The 14,500-nt window shown below is 36.3% G+C and overlaps 1 protein-coding gene across 1 annotated transcript in view; it reads left to right on the top strand.

Moving 5' to 3' along the window:
- Positions 1-1,139: 1,139 nt before the first annotated feature.
- The window catches only part of LOC106882785 (protein KTI12 homolog), a 19,977-nt gene continuing 6,616 nt past the window's right edge, over positions 1,140-14,500 (top strand). The window contains exon 1 of the mRNA XM_014933570.2: positions 1,140-1,811. Coding sequence (XP_014789056.2) covers positions 1,664-1,811 — 148 coding nt within the window. The 5' untranslated portion in view covers positions 1,140-1,663. The remainder of the gene's footprint in view (positions 1,812-14,500) is intronic.

Raw genomic sequence — 14,500 nt, 5'->3', positions numbered from 1 at the left:
AATTTATTTTGAGACGTAATCTGAATATTTTTTGTTTTAGTTTAGGTCTATGATCGGTAATTTTTCAGATTAACACCCGCACGATCTTCACTAAGGTTTTAGGGTCAGGGTTAAGGACGAATTCCCTAACACCCTAGTGAAAATCGTGCGGGTGTTAATCTGAAAAATTACCCTATGATCAATAGCATTCCAGCTAATGACCACCCCGTATTTTTTTCTGGCATGAAATGCCACCGATAATGTAAAATAACATGTAGGGCAGTAGGGTGAAATTTGGCTGTTATCTCTAGCAGTTATAAATACCACAGTGAGGTAGGCTTCACAAAGTTCGTTTTATTCATCCAAGTATCAATAAAATTATTGGGTCTGAGATAATTGACGAAATCTCTATCTGGAAAAAAAAAAATTGCAAAATTTAATCGAGTTGAAAGAGAGAAAAAGATACGTTAAGGCGAATAAGAGATTAAGACGAAAACCGTTATCTTTTCAATAGCAGGTCAACTGATGTCGATATCTATCTTCTCAGCTGACCAAATTATACCTGCATACATAGGTTTGGTGGGAAACAGTTTTAATACTCGAAAATTTGATTATAAAAACCTTCCGATTTATTTCAATTCTACTAATGCATATTACCTTCCATAAGTTTTCAAAGTGAAATTACTAAACATATTTAGTTCCTTCGAAGGAAGATGGAAAGATAAATGAAAACAACTTTTTAATTTCTCTATCGTACTTTCTCTCGTTCTCTCTCTTTCCCCACTCTCTATGCATGGACATACAAAGGTATGCGCAGATATAGCAAGCACTGGACGACAACGATTGATTGATTTGATCGAAATAATTTTCTTCATAGCTTAGAAAATAAGCTTTATGTAATATAATACATTTAACTGGTTACAACATTTTTAGTTACAGAGATGTGAAATCGATCCCCGCTACTCCATGCTTTCTGCCAATCAGTTATTTTCTCTAGCAGAAAATAGATCAAAGATTTTTTTTTTAGCAAATGAATAATTGTCAAAATTGATTAATAACCAATTTACTAATACCAATTTGTTTTATGATTAAAAAAAATTTATTAAAAGCATGTAACATGACTTAACTGTCAGAACATGGCGAATGAATTAATCTCTGAAGGTTTGTTTTGATAATCATAAAGATGGAGGAATGACGGTTGTTGTAATAAGAATTACCAGTATTATTATTGATATATCTGGCACATGTTCATCATTTCCGAAAGAAAAATATAAAAATGGTATTGGACACAACAGTTTAGAATGTGATGCTATATAAAACATAACACATTTATTTTTCATGCAAGTTTCGAAGAAGTCATTTTGAAAATCAATGTTTTCATATCTAAAACAAATATTAATCGAGATTTAATAAAAAAAATAAGCATCTAAATGATTGAAAATATTCTTCGTAGGAATTTTCGAAATCCTCAACGAAAGATTTGGCAATGTATAAGATTGGAAATTATTTAAAATTTTCTAATAATTTGTTTTTAACATCAGTGACCAGAGCATTTCGGCAACTTTTGTAATTGCCAAGTTAAAATACCTAAGTCAGCTTATTAAAAGCTCAACACACGGCTTTCAAACCTGCAGAGACCGGTTGTCGCCTCGTTCTGACAGTGGTGGCCATTTTAGTGTCTGAAATGCCGCTGGTTATTCTATGTGGTTTGCCTTGTTCGGGCAAATCGACCGTTTCCCAGTCACTGGCTTCATACTTCCGTGAACAGTCTAAGAATGTGGACATTATCAGTATCCATTCCATTGGGTTGGATAGGAATTCATTATTTGCTGGTCAGTAAAATACATACTCATCATAACTTATTTATTTATTTATTTATTTATTCATCCACCATGGCGGCTGATGTAACGTGCTACATTTAATGTGTTTTAGATAAAGTCACTTTATTTAATGAAAAAGAACGTTAGTTTCCTTAAATAGGTATGATAACAGCTAATTTATCTTAGGAAAATTTGATAATTAATGAAAAGTTTTAAGAATAAACTACTTTTCTCTTTGTACTATTTTCTGTTGGATAACATACTACGCAGAACGTCATGGGTTTCTTCGGATTCTGTTTTACTGATGTATATATATTATACATGTATATACGAGGAAATTGAACCATTTCTGTTTTTGTGAACATTTTCTAAACGTGTTTTCATTTTATTAATGTTGGTGATTGCTGTTAATGTTTTCATTGTAGATGTTAATAAGAATTTTCAATGTTAGTGATTACCAACGAGTTCGAAAATAGAGCATTGTGTAAATTTTTTTTCGACACGACCTGACGTGTATTAGTGGGCGAAGTATTTATGGTGTCCCGTACTTGATAAAACTTAAATCATTAAAAAAAAAAGGTTTACACTTTTTTTCCTTGATTGTTTTTTAATTAAACTATACAGAGATGATTATTTTAAACTTTTAGTTTATAGTTCAATAGTTAGCAAATGAAAATTGTTCCATCCGTATTTAAACTGAGAAAATAGGGTGGAGATGTAGTTTTATGGATCAGTGTACTTGTCTATCGGAAATATTTTTTTTTTTGTTTTGAAAAAGTCATATCTTTAAAAAATTTAAAAAACTAAAATGCAGTAAAACTATCTTTAGTGGTCTCATTTTGTTACTTCTGTGCTTCCATAGTTGATTAAATTATTCACGCGCAAGTTTTGTTTTTACGGCTGAAAGGCTTAACCCAATCAAAAACCCGGGAAGGGACGACTCTGTAGCTTTCATGAATGGATATTGGCTATTAATTTGTAGTGTTGAGATTTCTAATGTTATTAACAAGTCGTGGTCATAAGAAATTCTTAAAATTAATTTCCAATTTATCTTTCTTATTATTGACAGTATAAAACGTAAGACAGCTATCTAAGCAAAAATATTTCTCTGGGTTATTCTTTATGCTGACATTAAGTTCAGGAATGTTATATTTTTCTTTAAAACGTAGGACATGCAAACCTCATGAATATCTTCTTGATTGATTGTGTGAATTTTTTCGTTACTGTTTGGTAAAATATCTTAGATTGACTAGAAGGAAGCTCATGAGTCTTGGGAGACGGTTTAGAGCCTATATTGTGCACTTTTGGTAGATCCTCTTCAAGAAACTGCTTCATCCTCATCTTTCTCGTACTTTTAATCCCTTGTCTCCTAACATAAAGCTGACCTCCCTCAACACTAAAAAAAAACCATCCTGTACATGCTGGAAAGTGGTTAGCATTTAGAAGGGCATCCAACTGTAGGAACCATGCCAAAGCAAACACTGGAGCATGATGCAGTCCTTGGACCCATTGGATCCTGTAAAACCATCCAGCCCATGCTAGCATGGAAATGGATGTTAAATGATATACATCTAGGTTTTCAACAATTTTGTAATAATCATGGTGTAATTGGCTTATAGCTCTAACTCATCTTTCTAAATCTCAGTAGATCTTAGTAGTTCCATAAGAGTGTCCCTTGAGAAAAAAAATAGACAAAAACCATTCTCTGTAATTTTATTACTTGAGATAGTTATTTTGAGATTGTGACCAAAATTGGATGCTGATCTGTATAGTAAAGATGTTTCATGAAATCTTGAAGAAAACCCTTTGACATTTGTCAAGGAAAATGAAGCAGGGTTACATAATTCCCCAGTGTTTCATGAAAATAAACAGAACCCTTGTGTATTATTCCTTTGCATGAAAACTGTGACATTAGTTGGAGCTTAAAGTAGGATTGTATGCCTATCCAAAGTTAAATGAAAATTTTACAATGTCTTGAATTTCAAGATAAAGGAAGATATCTACACAAAGTGTTTTGAGGATCTATTTCTTGCAGATAATGCAGCAATTAGTCATTCAGCTGAAGATCTGCAGTGATTTCTGATCTCATTTAGAAAGTTCTGCAACATCTTAGTGCTCATCATTATCATCATTTTAATATCCACTCTTTCCTTGGTTGGTTGGAGTCTATTGAGGCAAATTTTCTATGACTGGATGCCCTTCCTGTAGCCAATACTCACCTGTTTCCAAGCTAAGTAATATTTCTTCATAGTCAAACATATTTTCACATCATCGTCGTCCTTATCAGAGTATTGGAAATGAATGACAGTCACAGTCATTTACAGCTAGCACGAAATGTCAAAACAAGGAGACAGAAACACACACACACACATGTGTATATATATATATATACGATAGGCTTCTTTTAGTTTCCTGCTTACCAAATCTACTTGCAAGGCTTTGGTTGGCTTAGGGCTGGAGTAGAAAACACTTGCCCAAGGTACCATGCAGTGGGACTGAACCTGGAACCATGTTGGAAAGCAAATATCTTAGCTACATAATCACAACCTCAAAAAACATGATGTAACAGTATGTCAACGAAACACTAGTATCTCCATAATTACAACTTTCTATATCTCATTCCAAGTCCTATCCTGTATTTTTTTCCGGAAGACACTTGTGGATGTCCAAGACTGGTGAGAAGGAAGTAATTTATCAAGAAACTGGAAACTTGACATGAAAGCTTTCAATTGAGTGGACTTCATCTAAAGGTATCCAAGGGCCAGGTATTAACTGGGCAGCAAGCTAAGTCTACCTTGCTCAAGACAGGCTTGTTTATTTTGCATTTTGATGATGATTTCGTTGCAAGAAATGTTTTTATACGGTAGGGTGTTAACTTAACACCCATTTCACAACTTGGTAGACTATGTCTGCGTTATATAGCTTTTTACTGTGTCATGCAGTGTTATTCTTTGTGTCTCCTGAAAAATTCCTGAATCTATGTGAGAGGTATTGTATTTTCCAGCACTGTGCTATATAGTGTAAACATATATTATAAACATTCAAACATTGTTACTGTTTTTCCAAATCCTGTTGCATTTTGCATGGAAGTTTTGTTTTGGTCTGCCAATGTCTTGGTTGACCTCTGTTTTTTCTGGCTGTAAATTTTGCACTGAAAAATTTGACTTGTATACTGGAAAATATGGCATGGTGAACTAGAAATGTAAAATGGATTAATTGGAAGACTACAGTTGCATGACAAGTGTGACTTGAGTGTGCTTTCCATCAACACAAACACTTAGAAAACATTTAATATGGTTAAATGTGATTGTAGTCAGAAAATGAATGCAATTTTGGGACCCTAATTCATTTAGAGAAATTACAGTAGAGGCTGCCATTCTTGCTGTGAACTTATCAGTAATATCAGACATCCTAACTGTATCCAACCACTCAGAATCCAGTCAGAATAATAAATTTGTGTGTGTGTGTGTGAGTTGCTGACGTATGTTGAGGGTGAGTTTTAATATGTTGAGAATAGAGGCTTAGGTGCAGTGTGGAGATTAATGGATAGAAAGACATTAATTTCAGGGAATTTATTCTGAGAAAGTGGATTAAATTATATATATTTTATGACTCTACAAGTAGATCATTAAAAGTTTTAATTAGTATGTTACAAAAGTGAAGGAGTATTTCTTGCCTTTGATTTAAGTAATAATTTGTAGCTTCTTATGATTTAAAAAAATATTTTTTTGTTTGACTATGGCTTTCACAGATCAATGTGAGTAATTCTTCTCTTGAATAGTTGCAAGTCAATAGCTGCAGGGAAAGAATTTAAGAGAGTTGACATTCTGGAGGTTACTGATTGGATGTGGTGGACACAACGAAAGTGAAGAGAAAGGATGAGTTGAGAGTGTTCCAATGAAAGTCATATAAGATCAGCCATTTCTATGGAGCAGAGTCTACTTCAGTTTTCATACAAAAGGTAGAAAGAGGAGACAGCATGTCTGTGTGGCAGAGGTTGGTGTGTATGTTGGAGAATGACCCTATGCAATTGGTCTCGAGTGACTTTTGGATTTGGTAGATGGAAACTGAAAGAAGCCTACTGTAGATATATATGTGTGTATGTATATCCTTGTCTTAACATCATGTGATGATTGTAAATGAAAATTATGTCTAGCCAAGGAGAAATATTATCTTGCTGGGAAACAGGTAAGGATTGGCATCAGGAATTTCATCTGACCATAGAAAATATGTCTCAGCAAATTCTGTCTGACCAATGGAAAAGTGGATGTCAAATGATGATGGTGACACAGTCTAAGATGTCTGCATGTGTAGCAGCAGCACTATCTCCAATTTTGGAGCAATACTCCTAAGTTTTATAAAGGATAAGTAATTAAAGACTGAAGTATTTTCTGATCCTGAAAAGAAGGCTGGCCTTTGTGGTGTTGAGGATGTGTGGTCTTCAAGAGAGATTTTGTGGGTTCTAGTTGTGTGTTATTCATGTTTAGGGGAAGGCAGGGGTGATATTTTTTCCCTGATGTGTAGTGATTGTATCTGCTTTTGGAGGGGATAAGGTTGGCATGAGTCTTCTCTGTTGCATCTGGATAATGTTTGGGTTTGGAAGATTAAGGAGGAATGAAGAGTGGTTTCATTTGAGTAAGACTGGGCATTGCTAGGTGGAGAAGCAAGTAGGTTGTTGATATATAAAAGTCTAGGGACAAAACTGGACTTTAAGGCACACCAGAGTTGATATCATGTGAGTCAGAGAGAGCACAACTAGTACATGCCATGATGATGTTATCTTTTAGGAAAGCTGTTGATTGAAAAGATGATCTTGGTTTGAACTGACTAGAGGTACTTGGGGTGAGGTTGGTAGAATGGATAGGGAACTTACCTAGTGTCTACAGGATGAAGTTGGGTACAAAGGAAGCAGTAAATGAGAAAGCTTTCTTTTTGGGAATGCTCCTTTGTTGTGGAGAAGTGAAGGGAAGGAGCATTCTGTGAAATTAGTACATTCTCTTGACAAGGGACCTAAAGAGTCAACTGTAGTTAGGGAGTTTGGAAAATTAGTGGATTTACTGAGGTGTCCTTTGCATTGTACATAATAGTTTTGCGGGAGTTGTACTCGGAAAAAGCTGTCCAGGTTAGCAGCAGTGGGTTAAATTACTTTTTTCCCTAAGTGTTGTTGACCAAGCTCTTTTAACTGCCACAGCAAGGTTACGGTGAGTGAACTTCTTGGATGATTTAGAGCGATGAGCTTTTGGTTGTGTATGGGATGGAGAGGGATAGGTGTTGTGTAGTGGGACTGAAACCAGAATTATGTGATTAGGAAACAAACATGGTTCTGGGTTCATGCAGTGGGTCTCATCCCAGAACTAAGTTTGTTTCCCAATCACATGGTTTTGGGTTCAGTCCTACTGCATAGCATCATCATCAAGTGTCTCCCATTATAGTCCTGGGCTGACCAAAGCTTTATGATTGGATTTGGTAGATGGAAACTGAAAGCATACATACATACATACACACACACACACACACACACATATTTCATTTTTGTATTTGGTGTGCAAGATTCTTGTGAAATTATGTATTGAAACAAATTTTGTCTTGGTAGGGTCATGCCAACAATAATAATCACATACTGGTTCAATATCACTTTTTTATTGTTAGTCAATTGGTTAAATATCTAGCCATTTAACTAATTGATTATTTGTCTAATGTGTTGGTTAAAAAAAACGATTGATTGTTTAACCTACACAAAAAAATGATTAAGTAACCAATTCACTAACATTAATGAAGTGATATTGAACCAGTGTGTATACATATATAAAAGCAATTATGGGGATAAACAAATTAGACATTAAATATATTAAATACATCAAATACAAAATATGTACATATGTATACATACAAAATGAAAGAAAGTAAGAGGTGGAAACTTTCAGATGACGAATTTACATGTATAATTATATATAATTTTATACTCTGTGTAATGTTATTACACAAAGTATGAACGACAGAGAAAATTAAAGAGGTGGAAAAAAAGGTAACGTTTGTTTTCCATTATGGCATGGGTTGGATGGTTTGTCAGGAGCTGGAAAGCTGGAGAGCTGTACCGGCCTCCGATTGGTTGTTTTTCATGCCCTTCCTAACGTCAACCACTTTACAGAATGTACTGGGTGCTTTTTATGTGTCACCAGCTCAGTGGAGTTGTCGAGTAGTGTAGCTTACAAGCTGAGAGAGGAAGTGCAACCAAGGAAGGTGACTGTATAAATATAAAAAAATATATATATATGTGTATACATACATACATATATATGTATATACATGCACACATAAAGAAGTGCTGATCACTTAAAGTGGATGGAACTTGTGGAAGAGGGAGACCCAAGAAGACATAGGATCAAGGCTGATCTCGAAACACTGATACTTGCAAAAGAGATGACAAAAGACTGAGATATCGAGCAACTTTCTATACTCATGGAGACCTGCCCACTACAGCATAATTGATATCCTAAAACCTACTTGATAATGCATGTCCATGAAGGGCTCTGCCCTGTCAACTTTTCCCCCACCCACATTTCCTCCCCTAACACCCATCCCTTCCTTTATTACCTGAGAGCAGAATAGGTACATACTACACCCCCTTGCTTTCTTAGTTACCTTTCTTCCCCCACCTACTGTCTCCACCAATCACTTCCTTTTTGCATCTTTTCTCTCCACCCTGTGCTGCACTCTATCATCAACTCTCTGCTTACCTGCTATCACCCTCGGTGCCATCACATATCTACTGCAATCCCCACCCCTGAACCTCTCCAACGTTTGCTACCTCATCCTGCTCACTCACCCAGCCCAAGCCTCTCTATAACTTCACCTATTCTCACCACCTCAATGTCCCTTGTGAGCATATCCCAACACATCTCCACCATCATCTCTCTCACCATCACTCTCTGCATCTTACTCTCCTTTCTACTCCACAGAAAGACACTTATATTTGCCCCCTCTATACCTTAACTCACCTGGCACAAACCCACACCCACTAAATACTAATCCTCATTCCTAGTCAAGGCATTTTGTCTTGCAAGGTACCTGATGACCCTGTCAGTACTAGTGCTGGTGCCATATAAAAAGCACTGATGGTGGTGTCACATAAACACCTAGTATACTCTGTAAAGTGGTTGGCATTAAGAAGTACATCCAGCATGTAGAAACCATGCCGAAACAGACAATGGAACCTGGTATGTCTCCTGGCCATGCCAGCTCCTATCAAACCATGCAGCCTGTGCTAGCATGGAAAATGGACGTTAAATGGTGATCACACTTGTATGTGTGCATGATCATGACACTTTGTCTTGACATTGCATGATAGTTTTAAAATAATTGTCATTGTTAGACAAGCTGTGTCACTTGTTTCCAGTATTCTGTGAGAACATGGGAAAATATTAGCTTGAATGGAAACAGGTGAGGCTTGGCAACTGGAAGGGCATCTGGTCTTAGAAAATCTGCCCCTATAAATTCCATCTGAGTGATGCAAGCATGGAAAAGTGGATGCGAAAATGATGATGATAATTTCAGTTGCCTACCTAACTGCCTATGAACCAAAAGATAAAAGAATTGACCCTCATAGGCAGTCAGTTGTGCTAAAAATTTAGTATACCAGACATGAGTGTAGAGTTTGCTTAATACTGTTCTCTCCAAACTTCTTGAGAGGAAGTACCTGTTAATGATTGACATAGGAGAGGAGGTCTACAGTGTTTATTATACTTTGAATAATATTTTTGTTCGTGGTTTAGTATTCACAGGGTCGTATTCTTTACTTAGACACTCTCAACTCTCATTATTGAAGAAGTTGATTATTTTGTGGAATATTTTATGTAAAAAAAAAGAAAAAGAAAACACTCATTGAAGCCACCTGGTTCTCATTATTGAATCAATTGAAGAGCTATAAAGTTTGTGGTTAAGAATGCTGGAATTCTGCATTTCAAAATAATGATTCTGAGTTCAAACATGGCTTAAGGAAATGTCTGTGTGTTTGCATATGTGTGTGTGTGTGTGTATCATCATCATCGTTTCCATCTTTCATGCTAGCATGGGTGGGACTATGTATGTGTGTGTGTATGTATGTATAATATGTAAAAACATCTGATTTGTAGGATGCATACCTTTCTGCTTCTGTTTGCTTTGTCAGCTACAAAAACCAAATCTGTTACAGCTCCATAAGAAGGAAAATAGTCTTATTAAAACAGCACACTATAAGTTTGTTGATGTGCATAAAGCTTGGTTAAGCTAGAATTAAATTATGCTTCACGAAGCAGCATTGAGTAGAATATGTTCATGTAAAATCATATTTAACATATTCAAGTGCATTTGGACTTGAGAAGACCTGCTGCTATGGAAATAGTACAAGAGAAAATTTGTAGCTGGTGAAGCAAAAAGACACAGAAACACATGCATTGTACAATCCAATGATGCCATTCACAGCTGAAAATGTGTTGTTACATATGTCTAAGAGAAGTTTCTCCTTCTACTCTTGAATTCCTCTTCAAGATATTCCCACTACCATCATTGCTTTAATTGCACTATTCTGCTACTGTAATTAAATATTATCAGAACTGCACATTTTAGCATTTCACTGTTATCTGTCATTTATAATACTGTCTTTACCCACTTTTTACATTGATCACCTTCCCCCATTCACTATATCTGCCCCACCCCCTCCTCTTACAATTTACCTTATCAAATGTCTCCCTCTCTCCTTTTCATCCATCTCTCTTTTTCTTCCTTTGTCTACTTTACTATTATTATTATTAGTAGTATCATTCTCTACTCTCTTTTCTCGTTCCTCCTCCTTACCCCCTCAACTTTACCTAATTTCTTCAGTTGTCAATTACACTTCACTCTTCCCTACCTCCACCTACTTATCACTCAATTCATGTTCTTCATAATATTCACTCTCACCCATTTCCTATTTCTCACTTTCCTATACACTTTTCAATCTCTACCCAACCACACATTTTATTATTCTCAAGTCCTACTCAACTTCTACACACTTCTCCCTTTCACCCTTCAGCACATAGCATAAAGTCACTTCCCTCTCTGTTGTGGCTCCACTCAGTCAAACAGGATCTTGAACTTTCAGCATACATGGTGACCTCACTAGCATTAGTAATATGAAAAAGCACCCAAGTGGTTGGCATTTGAAAGGACATCCAACAATAGAAACTATGCCAAAACAGACATTGATACACAATGCAATCTTCAGGCCTGACTCAGCCTGTCAAAATGTCCAGCCTATGCCAGCATGGAATGTGGATATTAAATGATGATGATATGTATGTATATAATATATACATATATGTATAATATGTGTGTGTATACACACACATGTACACACACACCATACACACTCATCTATATACATATGTTTGTGTATGTATATATATATATATACATACACTCATGTATCTGTATGTTTGTATATATATATATGTGTGTGTACATATATGTATATATGAGTGTGTGTACATATATATATATATATATATATACACACACACACACACACACACACACACACACACACACACACATTTTTGGGGTCAGTTTGTCTTCATGACATGTTCTGTTGATCTCACTTGATGAACCTGCCTGTGGCCTTGATGATAACCTCTAGGTGACCTCAGAACTAGCTACTGTCCCTTCACTAACAATTCTGCTAGCTTGCTGCCTCTCCAATAATAATAATTATTATATTTATAATAATTGCTTCTGGTTTCAGTTCAAGGCCAGCAGTATTACTACTGTTGATGTCCTCCATCAAGATATTGACTATGGTTTTGCACACCATTGATTCTCTTATGTGTTGGTTCTCAGGTGATGGCTTAGCTAATGAGCAGCTCTGGGTGTCTTAGGCAATTCTTGACAGCTTAAACCATCTTCCTTTTGATATCAACCTGCCCGAGACCACCCTATATCTGTAATACAAACTTCTTGTTCTAAATTAATCTAAATTAAAGTCTTCCATTAAGATTTCATGCTAATTTATGGATCTTCCAAACACCAGCTTAATAATTATAGTTCTTTTACTAAATTCTTCAAAATTAATTGAAACAGAAGCAGTGTGTTTAATCAGAAATATGATATGGAAAAAGTCAAGGCACTAAAATGTTGGAATGTTTGTGGTAGTGCTCAATGTGTAAAAGTTGTTAATGGAGGATGATGATGATAATGAAAATAACAACTGTTAGCTCTCTGATCATCTGACCAGCAATGATTGAAGAGATCTATGATGAAAGGACTTCAGGCTGTACTATTCTGTCTTATTATTAGGCAGTGTGCATCTAGGTGTATCTTTCCTTTTAAGATAATGGGTTGTGATTAGAAAATCTGGGTGTTATTTCCAGTGGGTTGAGTAACCAGTTAGAAGTTAACCTTGGCTCATTCTTCATTTAGACTTTAGATGATGTTCCCAGGTTCATTCAGACATAGGTATTTAGGACTACAGTATTCTATGCATGCATCCTATTTTTAGACATAGGATGTGGTTTGAGGGAAATTTGGCTTGTGGGACTGCTCAATGTGTGGTGGAATGTTACATGTAGTGTGTTAGGGAAAGCTTAACTAAATAATTTTCTATATAAAAACATGTGTTTTAAATATAATTATGTACTCAAAACATTTAAACTTGATGTAGAATAAAATTTAGTTTATAACATGGAATTTTCTACAAGTCATGCCACTGGAAGTGAATTGATTGGTTTTCAACAGTCAGTCACGTGGCTTGCTGCAAGTAGTTTAAAATTTCTAATAGGCAAACAGTGGACATAATTACAGAAAAATTAATCTTCCTTAAATAACTTCAGTTATTAGTAATTTGTTTGGTTAAAACGTAAAAAATTTTCTAAATCAGTAAAATACAAGAGTAGGTACTTTTATTATATATTTACTCATGATGCTGATAATCTCACCACTTGTTACAGTTTTAGGAAAGTGGTTATACACCATTAGGTGTACACCTGCTTTCCTATATTAAATTCGGAATAACAACGAAACGCAGAACTCTGAACTATCAACACAACAATATTTATTTTATGGATGAAATAGGCAGCCTTGAATTGGTTGCTGAGACGCCGGAATGCCGCTGTGAGCTGTCCCCAGAGTTGAATTGTCGGAGAGACAGCCTGACACGACCACGCTCATGTGAGAGAGCTCTGTAGGACCTGTGTTACCTCTTTGCAGGCTGGCGAGAAAAGAGAATGAAAAAAGCGGGAACGCTTAGATGTTGAACTCCACACATGCGTGGATAAAAACGCAGCAATGGCGACTGTACCTTGGCGCCAAATGACGTCACTACACAGTCATCTCTTTCGTGAGGTTTAAGCCTTTTGAGGTTAAAACCTTTTACTGCTTTCCATGTTTTCTTCAGGTTCCTTTCACATGGATTTCTTGGTTCTTCTTTATAAAAACTCTACTTTCATAGATATCACATCTGTGCCAATGCAGTCTCCTCTCTTGCACAATACAACTGATTCCTCTTATACTCAGCTTCTTTCTCATTTCATGTGTGCACCATTTTCTTTATGCACACATTTAGGTGCAGGTGTAATTGTGGTAAGAAATTTGTTTCCCAATCACATGGCCTTGCATTCAGTCCCACTCCATAGTACCTTAGGGTCTTCTGCTATAGCCCTAGGCCGACCAAAATCTTGCGAGTGGATTTAGTCGACGGACACTGAAAGGAACCTGTTATATGTATACGTGTATGTGTGTGTGTGTATTACTGTCTCCTTTCCTTGACTTCATGTGATAGTTGTAAATAAATGTCACCATCACATCCTTTGTTTCCAGTCTTCTGTGAAAATATGTCTGTTCATGGGGAATATTACTTTACTTGGAAACAGGTGAGGGTTGGTGATAAGAAGGGATTCTGACTGCTGAAAATCTGCCTCAACTAATACTGTCTGACCTACGTAAGCATGGAAAAGAGGGCATTAAAAAATAATGAATTATGCATTATTAGAGTGTGCTTATCTCATTTCTTTCTAGCTTTCATATATCCTGACATGGCTTCCGTGCCTGTAGCACATAAAAAGCACCATTCAAGCATGGTCAATGCTAGTACTGCCTGACTGGCCCTCATGCCGGTGGCACGTAAAAAGCACCCACTATACTTTGGGAGTGGTTCGTGTTAGGAAGGGCATCCAGCTATAGAAACCTTTGCCACATCAGATTGGAGCCTGGTACAGCCTTCTGGCTTGTCAGTCCTTAGTCAAACCGTCCAACCCATGCCAACATGGAAAGCGGACGTTAAACAATGACGACAACAATGATGATTCAGTGTGATGTTTTCCTACCATGGAATGTCACACTTCTATAAACATAATTGACCTTGCCCTAATTGCGGAGTCACTATCAGAACTAGAGGAGAAGTTTCAGGTGTGGAAGCAAGGTCTAGAATTGAAGAGCCTTAGAGTCAACCTAGCTAAAACCAAAATCCTAATAAGTAGGAAGGTAGATAAAACACAAACCCCTTCAGGTAGATGGCCCTGCTCAGTATGTAGAAAAGGAGTAGGTAGTAACCCTATAAGATGTACCCGGTGCAAGCTATGGACACATAAGAGGTGCAGCAACATCAAAGGCAGGTTAACTAGGAAGTTAGTTTTTGTTTGTGGCAGATGTTCAGGTGCAATAAAGACTGTAAACAAACAGGAAACAACTTCTAT

This window comes from Octopus bimaculoides, chromosome 18 (genome assembly GCF_001194135.2).
Source record: "Octopus bimaculoides isolate UCB-OBI-ISO-001 chromosome 18, ASM119413v2, whole genome shotgun sequence".
NCBI classification, from domain to species: Eukaryota; Metazoa; Mollusca; class Cephalopoda; order Octopoda; family Octopodidae; genus Octopus; species Octopus bimaculoides.
The sequence above is the reverse complement of the archived record's forward strand: the minus strand, read 5'-3'. Positions and strand labels throughout refer to the sequence as shown.